Source organism: Capra hircus, chromosome 12 (assembly GCF_001704415.2).
Source record: "Capra hircus breed San Clemente chromosome 12, ASM170441v1, whole genome shotgun sequence".
Classification (NCBI taxonomy): domain Eukaryota; kingdom Metazoa; phylum Chordata; class Mammalia; order Artiodactyla; family Bovidae; genus Capra; species Capra hircus.
In genome coordinates, this window is record NC_030819.1 from 70,321,986 (window position 1) to 70,345,525 (window position 23,540).

General features: G+C 42.2%; 1 protein-coding gene across 3 annotated transcripts in view; it reads left to right on the top strand.

The window, feature by feature from the left end:
* The window catches only part of LCP1 (lymphocyte cytosolic protein 1), a 93,764-nt gene that overhangs the window by 61,145 nt on the left and 9,079 nt on the right, over positions 1-23,540 (top strand). For all 3 annotated transcript variants that reach the window (XM_013968230.2, XM_005687438.3, XM_005687439.3), the window contains exons 5-13: positions 1,032-1,164; positions 3,995-4,076; positions 6,240-6,405; positions 8,292-8,434; positions 11,318-11,413; positions 12,934-13,129; positions 15,207-15,285; positions 16,754-16,868; positions 17,920-18,053. In XM_013968230.2, coding sequence (XP_013823684.2) covers positions 1,032-1,164; positions 3,995-4,076; positions 6,240-6,405; positions 8,292-8,434; positions 11,318-11,413; positions 12,934-13,129; positions 15,207-15,285; positions 16,754-16,868; positions 17,920-18,053 — 1,144 coding nt within the window. The remainder of the gene's footprint in view (positions 1-1,031; positions 1,165-3,994; positions 4,077-6,239; positions 6,406-8,291; positions 8,435-11,317; positions 11,414-12,933; positions 13,130-15,206; positions 15,286-16,753; positions 16,869-17,919; positions 18,054-23,540) is intronic.

Sequence of the window (23,540 nt, forward strand, 5' to 3'; positions counted from 1 at the left end):
CTTCTGTAAACCAAAGTGGTGCAAAGTGAAGAAGCAGTTACCTTAGGTCATATCTTGCTGATGGATGCATGGAATACACTGAGATGAGACATGCTCACAGACTCAGTTCAGAGCGATGGCAGCTTGATGCTGGGATGCTGTGTGTAGTCCCAAGAAAGGAGCTGGGCAGTGGTCCTCTCCTTGCTGGGATACCCACTGCTTCTGCAAAACAAACACTGAGCACTATTTTTACTTTTCCCCTTTTTTCATAAAAGCAAAAATCCCCTGCGGATGTCTTGTGGTGGGGAAAAACAGGTACTGATGTAGCTCTTTTGCAAAAACAAGGTCTCATAAAGCGAACTTTGGAAAAGCAGAGATGCCTGTAATTGTATAAAGCGTCTCAGAGACATTACAAAGATTGCCTGTGATCACCCCACACTGAAAGCAGCAGGGCGAGAGGCGGAACCCTGAGTTTTATCATGTAAGCATTGGACTATATTCATATTTAGATTGTATAGAAATATAAATAAACATTTAATTATTTACATATAAAAAAATAGATAGTGGCTCAGACAGCAAAGAATCTGCCTGCAATGCAGGAGACCTGGGTTTGATCCCTGGGCTGGGAAGATTCCCTACACAGGGAGTAGGAAATGGCAACCACTCCAGTATTCTTGCCTGGGAAATTCCATGGACAGAGGAGCCTGGTGGGCTATAGTCCGTGGAGTTGCAAAGAACTGAACATAACTGGGTGACTTTCGCTTCACTTCATTTTTGCATTTACTTCTAAACATATTTGCATATCTATAGCTTCTGAATTTGCTTCCTATATGTATGTTTTATGACTTGGACGTAAAGCAGATTCTGTGCCTATTTCCCAAATCGTATGAGATTTTTTTATTATCAGTAAATGTGAGATAGTAGGATAATGGACCAGATGAACCTCTCAATTCTCTTCTGGGCGTGAGAATCTGAGAGCCATGTGTGTATACGATTTTGCTTGTACCAGAGTTTCACTTTGCAAATAAGTCACTTTAATCATTTACTTGCAGAGGAAGAGAAGTATGCCTTTGTCAACTGGATAAACAAAGCCCTGGAAAATGACCCTGATTGCCGGCACGTCATCCCTATGGATCCTAACACCAATGATCTCTTCAGTGCTGTTGGAGATGGCATCGTGCTTTGGTAAAAAAGAAAAACACTCCCTTCTTGGCGTCCAAAAGTTTCCCTAGAATTTTCTGGAATACCCACCATCACTGTGTTGATCTTTTTAGGCTCACTTCCTTTGATGCTTAGCTGGATCTGATGCTTTTCTGGATTTTCATGTGGAAGGTCCAGGAGAGCAAACTGATTTCAAAAGCAGTTTATGGGACTTCCCTGGTGGTCCAGCAGTTAGAACTTCCGCATCCAATGCAGGGGGTGGGGGTTCAATCCCTGGTCAGGGATCTAAAATCCCACAGGCCTCTCAGCCAAAAAACCAAAATATAAAGTAGAGGCAATACTGTAACACATTCAATAAAGACTTAAAAATGGTCCACTTTTTGTTTTTAAAGCAACTAATAATGAAAAATATAAAACTACTCTCACTCGGGTGGAGGAGAAGGAGGCATAGATCAGAGAGACGTGAGCCCAGGGCCATAGGGACACAAGGTCAATAGCAGTTACTTTTGGATTCTGTGCCATTTTTCTTCATCTGAGCACGGCCCATCATGAGAGTGCATAGAATTGAATAGGAAACAGCAGCGTGATGATCGAAGCATCCAGCGCCAGTCCTCAGGCAGAGGGACTGTTGCATGGTGCTCACATGCTGGGGGCGCCTGGAAGAGGAGGGCTATGTTCTCTCCACGGGAGGCCTCTCAGCGCCATTGGCCCGTTCAGGACGGTGTCTTTGAGAGAGCCACTGTGGCTGTTGCTTTGGCAGCCTCTCTGACATCGTGAGACGTGGTGTGATTGAGGAGGCTTGAAATGCCTCGTCTCAGGTGGGCTCAGGAATTGAAGGAAAGGATGAGTGGGCAGGACTTTAACCAACCCCCCTTCCCCATCCTTCCTCTGCTCTGACCAGAGCAATTGCATTTTATTTATTAGAGTTCACTGTGAGATTTCATTTTTATAAAGTTCAACTTAAAAAAAAAAGACATCAAAACCTAGTGCACAGGATGAGGTCCTGACTCTCTCTGCGGGTACCCCATGCATCGCCTGGTCTTCCCTCAGTCTCCTAGCCTCACCTGCCAAGGCCTGCCTGACTCAGGTCCCCAGTCCAGGGTACCAGTGAAGGGTTCCATCAGCAGCCATGCTCACTCTTCCCCAGATGCAGCCTGCTTCCATCTTGCAACTCCGGCTTTACCTTTTATTCTCCTTTTTAAGAATGCCCTTCCCCACCCTCTCCTCCTACTTTAATCCATTTACTATAAAGGTTTCTGGTCTGTTCCAGCTCCTTGTGATCTCTCCCTTCACTGAATTCTTAAAGTTCGTATAGTTTGTAGTCCTTTGGGAGCCATTATAGTGTTCTGCTTTGGACTCTTAATGTAACTTTTAATACCCATATCTTTTGTCTCTGAAATTTGACTATAAGCTTTTCTTTTTAATAAATAAATTTTATTTATTTTTAAATAAATAAAATAAATTTATTTATTTGGCTACACTGGGTCTTAGTTGCAGAACACAGGATCTTCAATCTTAATTGGGGCATGCAAGGTCTTTTTAGTTGAGGCATGCAGTATCTAGTTCCCTGACTGGGGATTGAACCTTGGCCCTCTCCACTGGGAGCATGGCATCTTAGCCCCTGAACCACCAGGAGTGTCCCCCAACTATAAGCTTTTCAAAGGCAGGGATATCTTTTTCTTTTCTAAGCCATGCTGTTCTCCTACCATCTCTCATAGCTTCTAGTTCACTATTAGTTTCATACTTTTCAAATAATGATTTAGGGGTTTGTTTTGCCTAAATTTCAGTAAAGTGCTTTTTCTTTAAATAATGTACACACACACACACACACACACACACACACACACACACATGCCAAAGTTGTGGAAATACATGTTTAAAGAACAACCATAAGAAAAGGTAGTTGCTTAAAAATTGTTAGGAAAGATGTCAATGCTGATTGCTTTTATTAAAAAAAAGGAATAATCACATTCAAGTTTATTATTCTTTGATTTTGTTGTTGTTCCCTTGGGTTTTCCCCCCCAACTTCTTTAAATAAGATGGAAGTGGCCAAAGAACTTTTATTTTTAATAACCTCATGGAGGTTTAGTAGTCAAAGTCACCCAGTCGTGTTCGACTCTTTTGACCCCATGGACTGCAGCCCGCAAGGTTCCTCTGTCCATGGGATTCTCCAGGCAAGAATACTGGAGTGGGTTGCCATTTCCTTCTCCAAAGGTGATCAGCTTAAGTCAGGTTTAAATCCCTCATGGAGGTTAAACCAATGCAAAGTGGATAAAATCAGTTTTTCATAAATAATAATTGTTTATTTTGAATGTCTGGTCAATATATTAGCTACTTAAGTGTCAGACATTTCTAAAGTACAGATACTGTAATGTATTACAGGAGATAATAAAACATTTCATCCTACGGTTAGTTGAAGGTATAGAGTTTAACCAGATATCAAATAGAAATTTAGACATTATATACACTCAGATTGTGTATGGATAATCTTTTACACGGTGGGGGCAAGTCTCATGACTGAGAACGAGAAGAACTCATGGAGAATTTGCTTTGGCTATCCACCCAGAATTTCCTAATGAAAGGAACCAGAATAATTTTTCAGCTTTCTGGTGAATGAATGAAGGATGATCCTTATTTCTTGCTTCACTATATTAGTAAGACTTCAAGGAGGATTAACCTTTTCCACAGATAGTTTGAATCTAGTTACAGTTGCATGACCGATTTTATATTTGAACACTGAGCAGCGTACATATTGGTGCTGTCTTATCTGCTTATGGCATCGCTAGAATTTAAATTCCATGTCATTAGGCTCTTTTATTTAGAAGCCTGCTTTCTTTCATTGTTTCTCTTTCAGTAAGATGATCAATCTGTCAGTGCCGGACACAATTGATGAGAGGACAATCAACAAAAAGAAACTCACCCCTTTCACCATTCAGGTACGTCTTCCCTGTGTTACCTTGATTAATGTAGCATTGTGCTTAGAAGGCATGGGTCATCACTGCCAAGCCGAGCTTTTTTAGATGCTCAAACATTATTTCTCCAACCCAGGTTGTGGGCTGGTGATCTGTCATGATCAGTGGGCACAGGGGAAAACATTTTTACTTCGTCTTTTATTATTATAGTGGGGCTAGGGGGAGTTGGTGAGTGTTAGTCGTTGGGGGTAGACTTTGTTTGTTTTGGCCACTTATGAATAAAATTCACACTGGCTCAAGTTTTAACTCAGACTTCCCCTGGCAATTTATCTTTGAGCGGATGCCAGATACACAGCATTTTATCTGAAAAGATTAGCCTTTCTAAGAAGTGAGGGGGTGAACACGGGAAGTGCTCCGGCAGCCTCCGCAGTGGTGAAGGGCGCAGCCGCCAGCGTGATAAATATAACTTATTTTTATGTCTTCGATTTGTTGATTAACTGGAACAGTGACTGGTAGTAAGTAAGCTGCGTCTCTGTGCTGTGTTCCAGCGTTTTAACATTATTGTAATCTTCTCGCTCGGAAGCCACGTCTCACTTCTTAAATCATGGACAATAAATTATGTCCTGTTTGGATTTAAGCAACCCTGTGTTCCTAAAAAATGGAAGCCGTGATCAAAGCAAGAACTATGATTAAATGTTTATGAAGGCACTTAACGTCATATTTAATCTTGCTGTTAAATTTTAGTCTTTGCCGTAACTGGACCCCGTATTTTTTTCACTTGTCATCTGAGCTCTGCGTGTGCTTGCTCAGTTGCTCAGTTGTGCCCGGATCTTTGTAACCCCATGCACTGTAGGCCACCAGGCTCCCCCGTCCATGGGATTTCCCAGGCAAGAATATTGGAGTGGGTTGCCACTTCCTGCTCCAGGAGAGCTCCTCGACCCAGGGATCGAACCCACATCTCCGGCGTCTCCTGCGTTGGCAGGCAGGTTTTTTACCATGGAGCCACCTGGGAAGCCCTTTCTTCTGATAGTTCTCTTCCAAATTCCCTGGTGGCCTGTGTTTTGTTTTGTTTTTGATTTATCATAAAAACAAGTTCTATAGATCTTTGATTCTGGTAAGTCCTGCTTTGCAGACCCAGAATAGTAGTACAGTTGAGCCTTGAACAACAGGAGGGTTGGGCTGTCAACCCTCTGCTCCATCTGAAATCTGAGTATAATTTACAGTCAGTGCATCCTGTACTTGCGTCTTCCATAACCACGGTTCTTCATCTGTGGATTCGACCAGCCGTGGATCGTGTAGTACTATAGCATTCACTGTATTTATACATTGCGGAAGGAAATGCGCACTCCGGTATCCTTGCCTGGAGAATTCCATGGGTGGAGGAGCCTGGTGGGCCCTAGTCCATGGGGTCACAAAGAGTCGGACACGACTGAGTGACTAACACAGTATTTACACATAGTGGGTCCATACACTTATGTGGGTCTGAGCAGCTCAAATCCATGGCTTTCAAGGTCAGCTATATAAAAACCCCGATTGAAAACTTCATTGACCCTATTCCAACTGTATATGTGTTTCCTTACACAGATTGTTATTAGTTTATAAGAACATATAATCTGTATGAATGTGGGTAGGCATATGGGTGTTTGTATATATGTTGTGTGTACTCAAGGACCCTAGATATTATGGATACTCAATAAATTATCCTAGTAAAAACCACCATGTCTTTTCCAGGAAGTTGATTTGTATCTTTTTCAGTCCTTCAATATCCAGCCTGCAAGTCAAAGAGCTTTATTGGTGTTCTCTTTTATGACCTCGATTTATATCAACAGCTGGGTTATTGACAATAACCGGTGACAAGACAGTGACTGTCCTCAGAGGCGCCCCTTTGCTGCTGGCTGATGGAGATGCTGAGTGTGGCGGCTCCATCACAGAGTAGTGTGAAAAAATGGGGCTCGTGAGTTTCACCCTGAGCAGGGTGAGCTGCCTGAGCCTAGCATCTAGGTGGCTAGACTTTCTCTTCCAGATATTCCTGCTTTTTTCCGATATTTAAGCCTAGTGAAGACAATGCCTCTAGACCTGTGAACTTTCCAGAAGCAAAACAGTGTTGCTTTGCCAATCAGTAATGATCATTTGGCATCTGCAAAGTCAAAAAAAAAAAAAAAACTTGCATTATTTTTTCTCCTTCAGGAAAATTTGAACCTGGCTCTAAACTCTGCCTCAGCCATTGGGTGCCACGTGGTTAATATCGGCGCTGAGGACTTAAAGGAGGGGAAGCCTTACTTGGTCCTGGGACTGTTGTGGCAGGTCATCAAGATTGGGTTATTTGCCGACATCGAGCTCAGCAGAAACGAAGGTATGAGCAAAGCCTCAAACGTGAATAATGGCCTGACTTTTCGTTAATGCCGACGTTGAGGGTTGTACAAGGAAGATGTCATGAGTTGTCAAGCTCAGAATCTTCAGGTTTTGAAACTATAGTTATACCCAGTCCATTTTACTATAACACATTCTGTCCACACTGCCCAGACTTTTTAAAGCAACAGAGCAAATGCCTTTTAAAGACCACAGACTCATAAGGAGGCTTGCTTAGAACCTGTAGCTCTGTCTAGCTGTCTGGGCCTCCAACCTCAAGAGCTCTTCTGAGTTCACTTCGCCTTTAGATGCTTTGCAACAAATTAGGCTATTTTAAACTTGGATGTTACAAAGCGATTCGCATTCATAGACTGCAGTGATAGTACCAGTTTAGGAGAAATGCAGTCTCTTTTTACCAGGATTATAGGAAATTATATTTAGGGGTTCAGAGTTCTCAACCAAGGATTGGAGCTGTTAGTCTTACTCCATCCGCTGTCAGCATCCTAAGTGTGTCAACAGTTCAGCCTGTCCCTTGGACAGTAGTAGTTGCTGCTGCTGCTGCTAAGTCGCTTCAGTTGTGCCCAACTCTTAGTGACCCCATGGACTGCAGCCCACCAGGCTCCCCCTTCCCTGGGATTCTCCAGGCAAGAACACTGGAGTGGGTGGCCATTTCCTTCTCCAATGCATGAAAGTGAGAAGTGAAAGTGAAGTCGCTCAGTTGTGCCCAACTCTTATCGACCCCATGGACTGCAGCCCACCAGGCTCCTCCATCCATGGGATTCTCCAGGCAAGAGGATTGGAGTGGGGTGCCATTGCCTTCTCCGGACAGTAGTAGTAGACCTTGACAGCTACCAATACTAAGCACTGTTACCTTTCATTTTTCCTGTATAGATCCTAGTAATATGAAATCTGTAGCCAGATTCTGGCCTTTAGTTATATATACATTTTATTAACATGTCCAAATCAAAATACCCAGTGAAGACTTCTGGGGTACCATTTGAAAACCAGTGTATTATATTAAACAGAATATAAAGAATTAAAAAGCAAATAGGGAAACTTAGAACACATTAGAAAGAATATTGATTTGCAAATAATGACCTCAGCTAAATTTAGACCTTCTCGCTGAGCAGAAGTGATTTAATTCATCCGGGAAACACAGAGGAAAGAGTTAATTGCACTTTTTTGACTTGCTGTCATTATGCAGGTAAGCGTTTGAAATATAAAACGCCTATGGAAATAAATAAGAGGACATTGTTGTTATCACAAAATTGGTCTCTTAAAAGTGAAAATGTCCTGTCATGAAATGTGTTCTAACAGACCCAGCAGAGTATTCCGAGTCAACAGGCTTGGTTATTCCCACAGCTCTGCCCCTGTATTCCTAGGCATAGAGCTGACATTCACTGGTGTCATGCCTTCTCCACCCATAGAGGCTTCCCTGGTGGCTCAGATGGTAAAGAATCTGCCTGCAGTTCTGCAGGAGACCCAGGTTCTATCCATGGGTCAGGAAGATCCTCTGGAGAAGGGAATGACTAACCATTCCAGTATTCTTGCCTGGAGTATTCCACGGACAGTCCAGATGTCACAGAGTCAGACACGACTGAGCAACTCAGTTTCACTTTCTTCCCCACCCCCAAAATGGGGATAATAAATAGGCTCGTAATACCTTATACCTCTTTTTAGGGAACAATACCAAGATGTTTATTCTATGGGCAAGGCTATACATCCCTTTATCCCAGAGAGATAGCTTGGAACCTTTGCCTTCCCAGCAGGGCTCAGTTTAAGTTGTCACTAACCCCCCACTCCTGATCCCCTGCATTTATTTAATTTGTCACTGATCCCCCTCCAAGTATCCCCTGCGTTCATTTTTCTCCGGTCTTTGTGTGTCTTCAGCGCTGGCTGCTCTTCTGAGAGAAGGGGAGAGCCTGGAAGACCTGATGAAGCTCTCTCCCGAGGAGCTGCTGCTGAGATGGGCTAACTACCACCTGGAAAATGCAGGCTGCAACAAAATCAACAACTTCAGCAGCGACATCAAGGTAGGAGGACTGGAGTTGGAATGCGACTAAAACCACAGCAGTGGAGGGAATAGGCATTAATGGAGACAGATAAAGATACGGGCTTCGTCTCTTCAGAAGTTCCAGGGCTGGTTGGAGTGGCCGGTGCTGCTTTGGAGCCCGTGCCGTTCTCAGGCCTGTGTGCAGCCCCAGCTCTGGGCCACATGCAGCTGTGTCCGAGGCCCTAGTCACTGCATGGCATCAAACATGATGGGTGTTCCCTAGAGTTTCAACATCCCGATACAGTGGGATGAGGGTGAAACAGACAAAGGGCAAGAGATAAGACTGATTTTCAGGTGAAGAGAGTCACCATAGGATTCTAATGTCTTTCTGATTTTGTCAACGGGAGCATCAGATGGGGATTCCTTTCCAAAGAAAATCAAACCAGGATTACTCTTCTAATTACACTAATCATAGCAAAGACTGCACGCCAGGTACTGTTCTAATTGCCTTATGCATGTATCAACTCCACTAATCCTTACAACACGTCTTTGAGATAAGGGTTATTCTTGCCTCATTTTGCAGGTAAGGAAACCAAGGTAAACAGAATATAAGGAGCTTGTTCAAGTTCACAGAGTTGGAGAATGGGGCCCGGGCTCCAGTTGCGCAGTTGATCTCCACGGTCCTTGACCACCATACACAGTGGTCCTCTAAAAACAATCTGTAAACTTCTTGAAAGCTTTGTGTTTGTAGAAACCAGAGTGATACTGTAAAGATAATGATTCTGGAAACCATCTGCAATGAGAATTAACCCCAGAAAATGTAGAAGACACAATTAGTCCTACAATGGGGATCCAAAGGTTGAAAAGCAAAGGAAACACGCTTCATGGTTTGCAAGTTTGTGAAAATTCCATGTCAGGGTGAAAGGACCAGCTTGTTGGCATTGATGACAGATATATCCAGATAGAAAGAGCTTGAGCAGGAAGGAATGTCAGTCCCCAGTAGGAAATGGGATGAGATGCTGGTGTGCAATATGAGGAAAATAATTCAGTCTTCCACTTTCTCAAAAGTTAAAAAAAAAAGACATTTTCTCCAAAGAGGAAGAGTCAGAGGAAAGGTCACATGACTCACTGAGAGTCAACTCCAGCTTTTAATTCTTGAGTGACAGTTTCCCTCTTTCTCTGGCTTTTAGAATTCAAGGTCTGCCAGGCACAGTACCAGTTCGAACAAAGCTTCTAGATGGAAAGTCCCCCATTCCTTAGGACATCAGCTAATAATGCCGTTTGTTTTTTCTAACTACGCAGGTTCATTGGTTAGGCACATTCTTCTGGCACGAGCAGCCAGCCTAGAATTTGACAGCAGTTGGACAGCATTATCTCCCCCTGCACTCAACAGTTAGACTTGGCCATGATTTCAGCCACACTTTTCAGACGAAATTAGAGTGCTTAGTCTGAGCCGTAAATGTGCCTGATTTCCTGTGCCTGAAAGGCCGTGTTCTTCAGAACATGAGACGGGAGCCGGCAGGCTGAGCACAGGCACTGGGGTCATGGCTGTTCCCCGGGAGCAGCTGCAGCACCACCGAGGTCAGTGCTGAGACATATAAGTCAACGTCTGGCAACTTCAGGGGATGCCTTTAAATCACACCAAGTCAGCAAAGGAGGGGAAAACACCCAACACAGAGTGAGTGAAGCAGGTTTCTTAGAGTCCCATGGAGTGAGATGACTCTTAGCAAAGCTAAACAGATGTGGCACGTGACATGCAGATTTTATTCATGCCTAACATCTGCCTGGTGGCTCAGATGGTAAAGAACCCGCCTGCCAATGCGGGAGACCCGGGTTCGCTCCCTGGGTCGGGAAGATCCCCTGGAGAAGGAAATGGCAACCCACTCCAGTATTCTTGCCTGGAGAATCCCAAGGACGAGGAGCCTGGTGGGCTACAGTCCATGGGGTTGCGAGGGTAGGACACGGCTTAGGGACTAAGCAACAAAACAGCTGCGCGCAACTCTCACTGACTTTGAAAGAGCTATAGCGGAAAGTAAGAGAAGGGGAGGGTAGGAAGAAGAGATGCGAGTCTGGTTCCCGGATGCAGCATCTGTGCCTGGCAGTCTCTTCTCATCTTTCTAAGGTCACAAGGGTGAGCATACCTCTGGTTTCCTCAGGCTTTAGCCAGTTTTAAAAAACAAACGGAGAGATGTCTTTCAGCGATTTAAATAACAAATTACCTGAAAATGTGTATGCTTTCATTGAATGAGACACTTTGGCTGTGATTCGGAAAATTTCTTGTCAATAAACCTATTTCCAGAATCTAAGAAAACATAAGGATTCAATATCTATATCCTCTCTGAGATAACTAAATTAAATCACTTTTTCTAGCTTGTTGATCAATATTAAGTGCACTTAATATTTCTCCTTTGGCCTACAGACTGCTTGTGAGTGCTTCAATTTTTTGTCTTTGAAATCTTTTTCTCTTGTTGATTGTCCATTTAAATGTATTTTTAAACTCTGCTTTAAACTTCTGCTTCCTTTTTCTGTCACTTTTTTTTTAAAATTAAACCTTAGCTGACTGACTTCTACAGCAATATAAAGGTATATATATTTTCCTGTATATAATTTAATACATGTAAATAAATTATTTTCTCCCCTGAAGGCAGCAGAATAGTATTTGCTTCTTTGGGTTGCCTTTTATGTATGTCCTGTATTTTTAACTATTATATTTCTTTTAAAAAGAAAGGCAAATAAATATAATATGTAAAGGACAAGTGGAAAATTAAAATTAGTGAATGTTCCCAGCTTTGTTAATTAATTTGCATTCTTGACTGATAGTTGGGTAAGAAATGAAATATGTTTGCTTTGGGGAAATTATTGTTGTGCTAAGTGTATAATTAGCTATGCCATCTTGTAATTGTGATTTCCTCATTTCTCACAGGACTCGAAAGCTTATTACCACCTGCTTGAACAGGTGGCTCCAAAAGGAGATGAAGAAGGTATTCCTGCTGTTGTTATTGACATGTCAGGACTGAGGGTAAGTCCACACCCCAAGTTGTATGCCATTATTCCCCTGCATTAGCGGTTCCATTGCCCTGCAGGATGCTGGCTCCAGAGGTCCATGAGTGGACATCTCTGCTTAGAGCCCTGTTAAATTTTTAAAAACTGTTAACAGTTTGGGGTAGTAATTGTGGAAAATTGAATCTGGAAATAAGCATTAAGCAAGAGGAGTGGAGTCCATGCATTGCAACAAAAGATCCTGAATCACACAGAGTAGTTCCTACATACCACAACCAGGACCTAACTTGGCCGAAAAATAAATAAATGTTTTTTAAAAGAAATTTGAAAGAAAAAAACTCATTCCTGAATGAGAAGTAAAGTATCTGAAATACATAATCTATAGTATTAACTAGTAAAGCATCATTTTAAGAGATAATTCCAGTTTTAGTAAGTTCTAGTTGTCTGAAAATTAGTGCTTTCATAGACTTCTAAGAGCATTAAAAGGCAGTGAACTGTATTTCAACAAAACTTAAGTCTTCTATTAAGAGTCTGCTTATAAATGACTAGAAATTCTCTAGTCCTGTTTGAATAGACTTTTAATATGTTAAGGAGTGATGTTCAATCTGAAGTCTGCAAGGCCAAACTGGTATTATATATTTATCAGTGACGCTATGTAGGTTACATTTTATCTTGTCAGAGTTGCAGGTACACCAGCTGAATGTGGGTAAAGAAGTTAAACTAATCAGAAGCTCTTGTTTGCAGATGTAAATATTTTTAATGAACTAAAAATAACTGTAATTTATTATTTAATAAATGAACTTTTTGTGAAGTCTGTACAAGAAAATTGCCTGGAGAAGGGAACGGCTACCCGCTCCAGTATTCTTGCCTGGAGAATCCCATGGACAGAGGAGCCTGATGGGCTACAGGGGGGTTTCAAAGAGTCGGACACGACTGAGTGACTAACACTACTACTGCTGCTGCTATGCCAGAAGATAATAAAAAGAAAGCCTAGTGGTTGAAAATAATTAAGATCAACTTAAATGCTAAAATTGTAGAATCTACTGCATCTCTTTAAAAACGAGACAACCATTCATCTGAAACGGTCCTGCTCTGTATAAAGATAGGAGGACTCGATTAATTAAGTAGATATTCCTCTTACTTGAAACTCTGATTTGTGTGTATGTATGTGTGTTAATCACTCAGTCATGTCTGAATCATTGTGACCCATGAACTGTAGCCCACCAGGCTCCTCTGTCCATGGGAGGATACTAGAGTATGTAGCCAGTCTCTTCTGTAGCATCTTCCCGACCCAGGGATAGAACCTGAGTCTCCCACACTGCAGGCAGATTATTTGCTGTCTGGGCCACCAGGGAAGCCCCCTTCTGATTTGGGTCCAGGCAAATAGGAGGAATGCTTTGCTGTTATTAGGTGTCTAGCTGAGGTCGAACACGGAGGGTTTCGGTAAGATGCCCGTCTGCCTTTCATGTTGCCCGTGTCTGCTTTGTGCCCGGAGAAGCCCTGGCCCAGCCTTGAGATGGGTGTCCTCTTCCACCGCAGGAGAAGGACGACATCCAGAGGGCGGAATGCATGCTGCAGCAGGCGGAGAGGCTGGGCTGCCGCCAGTTTGTCACGGCCACAGATGTTGTCCGAGGGAACCCCAAGCTGAACTTGGCTTTTATTGCCAACCTCTTTAACAAATACCCTGCCCTGCACAAGCCTGAGAACCAGGACATCGACTGGGGGGCTCTGGAAGGTAACTGGAAACCAGTTGCGTAAATGTTCTGAGAAGCAGTCACAGTTCTAATTCAAGAGAAATTCAGAATCACCTCCTAAGCAAACATAAGCCCCTCACGTGGGAGATTTGCAAACACGTCATCAATTCTCTGGTACCTAACAAGGAGAATAAATAGATTAATCAAGTCAATTACAGCCAAGGAAGAATAATCAACTACCATTCTATCGCATCCATTATACATGGGCTTCATCCATTATCAGAATTAAATGTTTTAGGGAAGACAGTGCATTTAATTATCAGATGAAATAAATCCTGAGTTCCAAAAGCCTAATTTATGTACGAAATGGACTGAGTGTTAATTCCTAGAGGCAAGAAATTGCAGCCACTTGTCATCCAAAAATGATATTTAACTTATGCTAAGAGGTGCTTACTGAGGTTTTTTTTTTTTTTAATCTCTGATTTGGATAATGGGGGTCATGGAATAATATTTTGAGGCAAAATCCATGACAGTTATATTTAGGGGGTTAATGCCCTAAACCTAGACAAAAGTCACATTGCTTTTAGTCCGGTTCTAATAGGTGAAGTTGCCAGAGATGTTTTTCTCTTTTTTTCCTATTGTGAATGAGTCCCAATATTGAGATAAAAAATCAATACAAAAATAATAATCAGTGAATATCCCCAAAGAAAGGAAATCTACATTTTAAAGAATTGGTTAATCCTTTTCTACAATGCTTTACTCCAGCTGGAAATGACAAGTCAATTCATGTTCCATCACTCTGCATTTGTATGCCTTTCACGTACGGGGGTCGGGGGCCCATGCATTCTGTTGACTACCAAGTTTGTAGCCAAGCCCTCTCATCACCCATTTCCAGCTGGGTCCATCACTGTCACTTGAAATTCAGCGTATTGATCAGAATTATCAATATGAAAAGCAGAATTGATCATTTTCCCCCTCCTGCATTGCCTCTCTGCCCACCCCCCAACCTCCCATCCCATCCACTCTCCTTTAGAAATTCTCCATTTCCATGAATCATACCACATCTTTCTCTCTTCAGTCACCAAAATCCTGGGTTCCCCTTTGGTATCTTCCTCTCCTTCACCCCTAAATCTCTTAAATCAGCAAATACTAAAAATTCTTCCCACAGAATGACTTTTAGATTGTTACTTTTCCTTTCTGCTCTTCTGGACTCTTACTAAATCATACACCAACTGTTTCAATAGGTCGTAGGGGCCTAGCCCTCCATCCGTCAAGCAGTTGAATGCGCCCATGTGCTGGTATCAAACACTCTCCCCTCTGTGTGTTTAATTTAAATGCATATTGCCTTTCAGGAATTCTGCACACTGCTGCCAAACACATCATAGTACTGCTTTCATTATAACTCTGCCTTGCTCGAGAATTTATTATAGTAATTAAAAAATAACCCATAATGACTGTCGTTGTCTAATATATCAACCAAAATCTGCTACCTGACATCCAGAGATCCCCGATTCTGGTTCCAGCCACTAAACAGCCTAATCGGTGTGGACCGTACTACACAGATATCTGGAAAGTCAGTTTCTAACAGACCTTGTCTGTTGTTCCCTTGTGTTCATATTTACATAATCTCCTACCCCGCCCTCCTTACTTGTCCCCCCAAATCGCCTCCTATTTGCTCTTTACCATCTAGATTTTACTAGCCCTCTAAGGCAGAGCTCAAATTGCACTGCCTCCAAATGTAGCCTGTACAATTCTCTCCTTTATCTCAACTCAGATATAAATATCCACCTCATATGGTAGCCCTCTAGCTTGCATGATCCCTCTTTGGATCTCAAAACACATTTTCTTCCAGAAAGAATGTAAGCCTTTGAGGGACAACCCTGAACAGTTTACCCGCATGGGCTCTTGTACGCTGTTGATACTAATAGATGCTGTTCTCATTGAATCGAATTGGAAAAACAGTTAATGCAGAATAGCAACCCGCATTCAAATCCGTTAGGGTTTTTAAATTTTTTAATTCTACTTTCAGTGTTTGTGACAGCTGCTTTAGTTAAACTTTGATCATAAAAAAGCGTGTTTTCTTGGTGCCTGAAAGATAACTAGTCTTCATTCATTTAGGTGAGACGAGAGAAGAGCGGACATTTAGGAACTGGATGAACTCCTTGGGTGTAAACCCGCGAGTCAATCATCTGTACAGGTAAGAATATTGAGGGCTTCTTCCTGAATATGAGGTACCAAGACCTGTGAAGATGCCCAAGATTTCAAATATCACTCTGGTGTGCAATTCTCTTCGAAAAATGTGCACACCTCAGTGAGAAGTAGGGAAACACTGAATTGAGCAGCAGGTGTTGAAAAACTCACTTCCATACACCAACCTTGCTATGTATTTAGTACAGTAAGTCCCCTACATATGAATGAGTTCCATTTGGAGAGGGTGTTCATAAGTCCATTCTGTCCAAAAGTCCAACAAAGTTAGCCTAGGTAACCAACTAACGCAATTGGCTATATAGTACTGTACTATAATAGGTTTATAATACTTTCCGCACAAATAAAACGTTAAAAACAAACACAAAAATAAAAACATTTTTAATCTTACAGCACTTTGGAAAGTATTGTGGTACAGTACAACAGCTGGCACCCAGGGGCTGGCATCAAGTGGGCAGGCAAGAAATAAAGATACTGTACTCTGTATGTGCATCCTACGAGCATGTTCAGTCGCTCAGTAGTGTCTGACTCTTTGTGACCCCATGGACTGTAGCCTGCCAGGCTCCTCTGTCCATGGAATTTCACAGGCAAGAATACTGGAGTGGGTTGCCATTTCTTTCTCCAGAGGATCTTCCCAACGCAGGGATCAAACCCACATCTCCTGCATTGGCAGGTGGATTCTTTTCCACTGAGCCACCAGGGAAAGTGAAGTGAAATCGCTCAGTCATGTCTGACTCTTTGTGACCCCATAGACTGTAGCCTACCAGGCTCCTCTGTCCATGGGATTCTCCAAGCAATAGTACTGGAGTGGATTGCCATTTCCTTCTCCAGGGGATCTTCCCAACCCAGGGCTCAAACCCGGGTCTCCCACATTCTAGACAGACGCTTTACCATCTGAGCCACCAGGGAAACCTGTACCGTAAAGTACGCAGAAACATAGCCACTTGTAGAGGGTGCAGGCACATGACAGTGTATGCCAGACATGTGCCCTAACTTATGTGACTGGACATGCAAACATACATTTGCGTCTTTGAAAGTTTGCAACTTGAAGGTTCATGTGTTGGGGACTTACTGTACGAAAACCATAATCCAGCAGCAAAAGAACAAATCAACTCTATGACAGATCTACCCAAGATCTGCTCACAAGCAGGCCACACAGTGAATGTTCAGTTTGTAGGCGTGTCTCCAATGCCATTTGTTGGAGCTGTTTGTTTTTCTGGAGAATCTGTGTTTCTGCTGAAGAGGCATTAGTGGTCACACCTGGAGGACACTTCTAGGAAGCTCCCTCCCTTTCTCTGAGTCAGAATTTCTTCCCCTCTAAAGATGAAGTGACTGATCCCAGTGTGGCCAAGTTCCTGGGAATGTTACTTGAACTTATGTGTAAAGAATTGTGGGGCCCGCTCCAGGCCCTTCGTAAATGTTGGGTATCTGAGAATTCTTTTGTGTTTGTTTTGATTCAGTGACTTATCAGATGCCCTGGTCATCTTCCAGCTCTATGAAAAGATTAAAGTCCCTGTTGATTGGAACAGAGTAAACAAACCACCATACCCCAAACTGGGGGGGAACATGAAGAAGGTAAATGATGGCTCTTGTGAGGGTCTGGTTGTCAGGTGAAGTCATAAGCCCACGAGAGCACCGTGTGAATACTTTTATCAGGAAGCCAAGCTCAGATAAGAAATACTTACCCAGGGATTAACTTAAGAGTACAGCAGTCAGAAACCTGAGTGGTTTTTATTAAAGGGAGTTCATTATTTCAGTTGATTGCTTATTTATAATCCCGTGTTAGATGTCTTTACGTGTCATGATGTAAAAATTCTAATTAAGATAATTAGAGCAAGCAGCGCTGCGGGGTGCCTTTCCCTCCAGCAAGATCCTCATTCTAATTTTCTAAAGGATCGAAACCTGTGCTCACAGTTTGACATGTACAAATAGTATGTCTCGTGAGAACACATTGTTTTGTAAAAGCAGCCCCAACCACGGGGGTGGCACGAACATTTCCCACCATTTATCGAACCTGTGACCCAGTAATCCATGAATCGTAGCCACGGCAACACCCATCCCACACATGTCGGTCCACTGTGTGCTTACAGGATCTGGATTTTCCAGGTCAGTCTCTACAAATTCAACTATTTTAGGGATATTTTAGACAGGTTATTTAGTATGGCTTTCTAGTTATGGCATGGGGTAGAGCTGTGAAAATGGTCATCATAATAACTCATTTTGGCTTTACACCTGGTACACTATGAATATTTTTTGTTCTTTTGATGATAGTGAGGGGCACTGTTTAAGAAAAGGTGGAAATAAATAAATAAGACTTTCCTGCTGGTCCAGTGGTTAAGACTTCAACCTCCCATTGCAGGGGGTCTGGGGTTTCAACCCTGGTTGGGAAACCAGATCCTGCATGCCGCAACTGAGACCTGGTGCAGCCAAATTAATTTTTTTTTAAAAGATGGAAAATTATTTGACTAATTTAGAATCCTAGAACTGCAGAACTAGAGACTTGAGAGATTATTCAGTCTGACCTTATTATTTCATTTTGTGTCTATTTTTATCATCTTACTTCCTCTGGTATTTATCATCAAAGAGATGATGACATTAGATTGTTTCCTTTCCTGCTCATTGACAGCTTGAGAATTGTAACTATGCAGTGGAACTGGGGAAGAATCAGGCAAAGTTCTCCCTGGTTGGCATTGGTGGACAAGATCTCAATGAAGGAAACCGCACCCTAACGTTGGCCTTGGTCTGGCAGTTAATGAGAAGGTAACACAGCTCAGGGAAATGGCATTTTGTTGAACATATTCTTTATTTTTAAAATTATATTTATTTTTAATTAATTGATGATTGCTTTACAATATTGGTTTGATTGAATGTATTTTTTAATCTAGAAAAGTACTGGCAAATTTCAGGAATGTGATTTAATCCAGTAAAACTATATTTTAAGCTAAGCTGAAACCCAAAGGAATGTTGTGGGGGGGTGCTGGGCATGTCTTGGTTTTTTTTGTTTGTTTTTTCTTTCGTTTCTATCAGTTTTGTTTCAGGTACTTTGAAATTCTGTTGTCAAGTTCATCAGTATTTTAGGTTGTTATGTTTTCTTAATGAATCACCCTTTTTCATGTGGCATGACCCTCTATGCCTGATAATACTCTTTCTCTAAAAGTTATTTTTCCAGATAGTGATACAGCTTCTTGATTAGTTTTAGCATGATACAGTTTTCCCCCATCCTGTAACTTTTAACTGATTAATGTAAATACAGTCACTTATCCTTTAAAGGGACTTTCAAAATAAGGGGGGATATATGCTATATTTACCTACATTTCTGTCATTTCGGGTGCTTTCCTTTTCATGGTATAGATACAGATTTCTATCTGATACCATTTGCCTTCTACTTGAAATATTTCTAGTGGTGCAGATCTGTTGCCAAGGAATTATTTTAGCTTCTGTATTTCTGATAAAGTCTTTATTTCATTTTTGCAAGGTATTTCATCTGAGTATAGAATTCTAGGTTGATAGTTTTCTCTTTCATTATCCTGAAGGTAGCGTTCACTGTCTTCTAGCTTGCATTGTTTCCAGTGGTAAACCTATTGTATTTCTTATCTTTGTTCCTCAGTGCTAAGTCTGACCATTTTCGACCCTGTGGGCCATGGCCTGCCAGGCCCCTCTGACCATGGAGGTCTCCAGGCAAGAATACTGGAGTGGGTTGCCATTAACTTCTCCATTGTTCCTCTGTAGGTCATGTCTTTTCTCTTCTGGCTTCTTTCAAGATTGTCTCTTAATCACTGGTTTTAAGTAGTTTGATTATGATGTACTTTGGTGTTTCTTGCACTTGAGGTTTGTTCAGCTTCTTGCATCTGTGGGTTTATAATTTTCGTCAAATTTGGGAAAACGTTGGCCTTTATTTATTCGAATTTGACTCCTGTACCCACCCTAGTTTTTCAGGACTCTTGAGTGTTTGATCATTGAAGTTGTCCCAGAATTCACTGACGCTCAGATCATCTTTTTCCTTCATGTTTCATTTTTTCTTCTCTGTTTCATTTGGGATAATTTCTATTGCCTTGTCTTAAATTTGCTACTCTTCTATAGTGTCTGCCATTAATTCCGTTTGGTGTATATGTTTTTCATCTCAGACTTTATAGTTTTCACGTATAGAAACTTGATTTAGGTCTTTTTGACATCTCCTATATCTCCTTCCTTAACCTTCTTGAGCTATAGAATATAAGTACAATAACTGCTATTTCTATTAATTGATTTTTAACTTCACTATGGATCATACTTTCTTGCTTCCTGGAATGCCTACTGTATGTAAGGCATTGTGAATTTTACCTTGCCATTTGCTAGATATTTCTGTATTCCTTTAAAGAAAGTGAAGTCGCTCAGCTGTGTCCAACTCTTTGCGACCCTACGAACCACAGCACACCAGCCTTCCCTGTCCATCGCCAGCTCCCGGAGTCCACCCAAATCCATGTCCATTGAGTCGGTGATGCCATCCAACCATCTCATCCTCTGTTGTCCCCTTCTCCTCCTGCCCTCAATCTTTCCCAGCATCAGGGTCTTTTCAAATGAGTCACCTCTTCACATCAGGTGGCCAAAGTATTGGAGTTTCAGCTTCAACATCAGTCCTTCTGATGAACGCCCAGGACTGATCTCCTTTAGGATGGACTGGTGGGATGCAGTTATGTTACTTAAACACAATTTGATCCTTTGGGGGCTTACTTAAAATCTTAATTAATCTCGAGCTAATTTTGCTTCTCAATACTGAGATAATCTCATCTGAGTACTTTATTTGATGCTCCATGTATCATGAGATTTGTCTACTCTGACTGGTGGGAGCCAGATGTATCCCACGCTTGTGTGAACTGCAAGGATTGCTCTGCCCATTCATTTCTGCAAGTTCTTTTCCCAGCCTCAGTGTAATTTGCTCAAATGCATGCACCAAGTCACACTCTGCCAAGCACTCGAGGCAGAACTTCTGAAGATCTCCGGAGCTTTTGTTCTAGATGACTCTGCTCTCTAGGCAGCTCTCTTCTCTCTGCTGTTCTGCTGCACGCATTCCAGCACCGTGGCTTCCTTGAGTTCTCAACCCTGTCCCGTCAGCTCATCGAGACTGTCATGCTCTGTTTGAGTTCTCTTGCCCTGCACTGCAGCCTGGGAATTCTCTGTGCAATAAGCTGAGACAATCTTAGGGCTCGCCACATTCGTTTTCCCTCTCAGGGACCCCTGTTTTGTGCTTCCTGTTGTCCAAAGTCTAGATAACACCATTTCCTATTTTTTCATTGTGTTTTATGTGTTTAAGGCAGAAGGGTCAGTCTGATTCCTATTATTCCATCATGACCAGAAGCAGAATTTCTTGCTATTTCTATAACAGAGAACTTTAGATACCTTTTAGCTGTCGTTCAGTCACTCAGTTGTGTCTTTGCAACCCCATGGACTGCAGCACACCAGGCTCCCCTGTCCTCCACTGTCTCCTGGAGTTCACTCAAACTCATGTGCATACCTTTTAGAGCCAAATAAAAAATTTGATTAATGTGAGAGCTCTGTGGACAAATTATTTAATCAATAGTAGAATATAATAAGATACAGAAATGGAAGATAAATGATGAGAAAAGTAAACAAATTTTGGTACAAAGGCATGAGCCTGGGGAGAATTCTAGATAGCAAAGCTGTAAGCATTAACTAGTTCACTTTTACCTGCTTTGCTCTTTTCCTCCTATACGGATAGCCCTGAGCAGGCAGGAGTCCTCCATTCCTTAATTAGAACCTATGTTAGAGTGACTTAATTCATTTTTCTACCTGGAAGGAAGCCCCAGAAACCATATGTCACATTACATTATATCTAACAAGGTAATGGCAGAGACAAGGTTTGTCATTTCCTGAAGCACAGAAGCTCTATCCCCAGGCCACCGTCTGCAGGTCCTAATATTTATTATGGTCCTCAGAGTAATTATGTCGGTGTTCCCAGGTGATGGAGGGTGGTCAGAAGTGATCATAATCTGATCACTACCTGATTTACATTTGCTTTATCAAGTATGATGCTCCATTACCCTTTTCTCAACTGGGACCTCTTTAATGATCAAAGGCGGGTGTCATAGACTTCTCTGGCACAGAAATCACCAGCGCTAAAGCAGCTGTAACTCTAGTCCCAGTTACGCTGCCTGTATCGAGAACATTGCCGAAAGTTCCTAACAGCTGTTCTGGCAGGAGTTTATTTTCAGAAACGCCTTCTGAACTCCCCTCTATTTTACTTCCCGTGTGTGTTTAATTCTTAACAGAATGGCTTTTGGTACTGATCGCTTTGAAAACCAAAACCGAAGTCTTTTTAGTTGCCACAGTTAAATTGACTCTTGGGTCTGAAGATGAAAGCATCCTTGATATTTTGTTTTAGTGACTTAAAAAAAAAATACTCAGGCTGACTCTATTGAAAGCATCTTTGATATTTTGTTTTAGTGACTTAAAAAAAACTACTCAGGCCAACTCTATTCTATTTTGAATTTCATAATATCTGAAAATCACCTTGTAATATGATCTTTGTTCTGAAAGTTTTATAAAAATGTGACCCAACATCACAGTTTAAGGCTGGTATATGTATATATATAACAAGGGCTAGTTTGAGCTGAGTCTTTTCCTGGTTAATAAGTCCTGTTTCTCATGAGTCTTTACTGTATAAGAATTGTGGGGACTTCCCTGATGGTTCAGTGGTTAAGACTCCAAGCTGCCAGTGTAGCTTGTCGGGAAACTAAGATCCCACATGCTGTGTGGCATGGGGATCTTTAATCAAAAGATTAAAAAATAATAATAATAATTTCCTATAAGAAAATGGACAGAGAAATTCCTTACTATTGAAGGTGATGAAATAACTGGTAATTATGTAAATTCCAGCAGAAGGGGATTTTTTCTTTCTCTGTGCGCCACATATTAACAGATCTAATAAATTTAGAGCCAGTTCTAGCTGAAATTTATGTCACTGGTTTGCACAGATGTGTTAATTTGGTCATTTATCTGGACAATAAGTGGCATGTCATTTTTCCCCCTCAAAACAAATGAGAGCCTAAACCTCCCTTTCCCCTTCAGTAGCCTGGAAATTGGTCTCAGATTGGAAAGCTGGCAGATTGCGTGTGTATAAATTTGGAGACAAAAGCCTGAGGCAAGTAGACTGCCAGCAGACAGCAGCAGTAGACTCCAGCAAAGGAGCGCAAGTCTGCAGCAGGCAAAGGAGGGAATTCTCTCCACATCAAATAGGCTGCGGACAGCAAATTGGGGATAGGCTTGTGAAAAAGAGAGCAGCTAGGTCTGCCCCTCAGGGTCACATGTTATATGAATAAACCACGAGTTCCATGGCAGGAAAGCAGGAAAGTCATAATCACAGCCCCTCCAGCCCCGCATCCCATCCATCCCCTGCTGTTGGATGAGGCCCAGACTAAAGCTGGGACTCATGGGGCCACTTCACTTCTTCAATCCTTATTGGAGTATAATTGCTTTACGGTTGTATTAGTTTCTGCTGCTGCTGCTGCTAAGTCGCTTCAGTCGTGTCCGACTCTGTGTGACCCCACAGACGGCTCTGCTATACAGCAAAGTGAATCAACAATTCATGTACATGAGTGCGTGCTTAATCTCTCAAGTTGAGTTTGACTTTTTGCAACCCATGGACTGTGGCCCGCCAGAGTCCTCTGTCCATGGGATTTTCCAGGCAAGAATACTGGATTGGGTTGCCATTTCCTCCTCCCGAGGATCTTCCCAACCCAGAGATTTGAACCCACATCGCTTATGTCTTCTGCTTTGGCAGGCAGATTCTTTACCACTGAGCCACCAGGGAAGTACCACCCCCCCAATTTTATTTTTTGGTAAAGAAAAGTTGCAGAAGCTCTTCCTCCCCATCGCCAGTGATGGGGAAGTGCTTTCATCTGAAGAAAGTGGATCATTACTCCTTTTTCGGAGATAACACTTGAAAGCCATGTGGGAGATCATGAAGGCCGGTGTTTTCCACAGAATCAGTAACTGGAGGAAGACACCTGATGGGTTATGTAAGCAAAACCCCAGGCGGAGGGTGACCTCATTTAGGGAGGCCCTCCAGACAGGCCGGAGACTTGAATTTCAGTTTGGACAACCCACGCTGAAACCCTAGTCTTTCGTGGGTAATTTGACCACCTCCCCCGCACCCTTAACAAGACTGAACCCTGAGGCCAGCTGACCTGCCCACTTGCTCACTGCTTGCCTCTCTGTTTCCCTTTTGAGAGGGATCAGCTTGGGGAATGG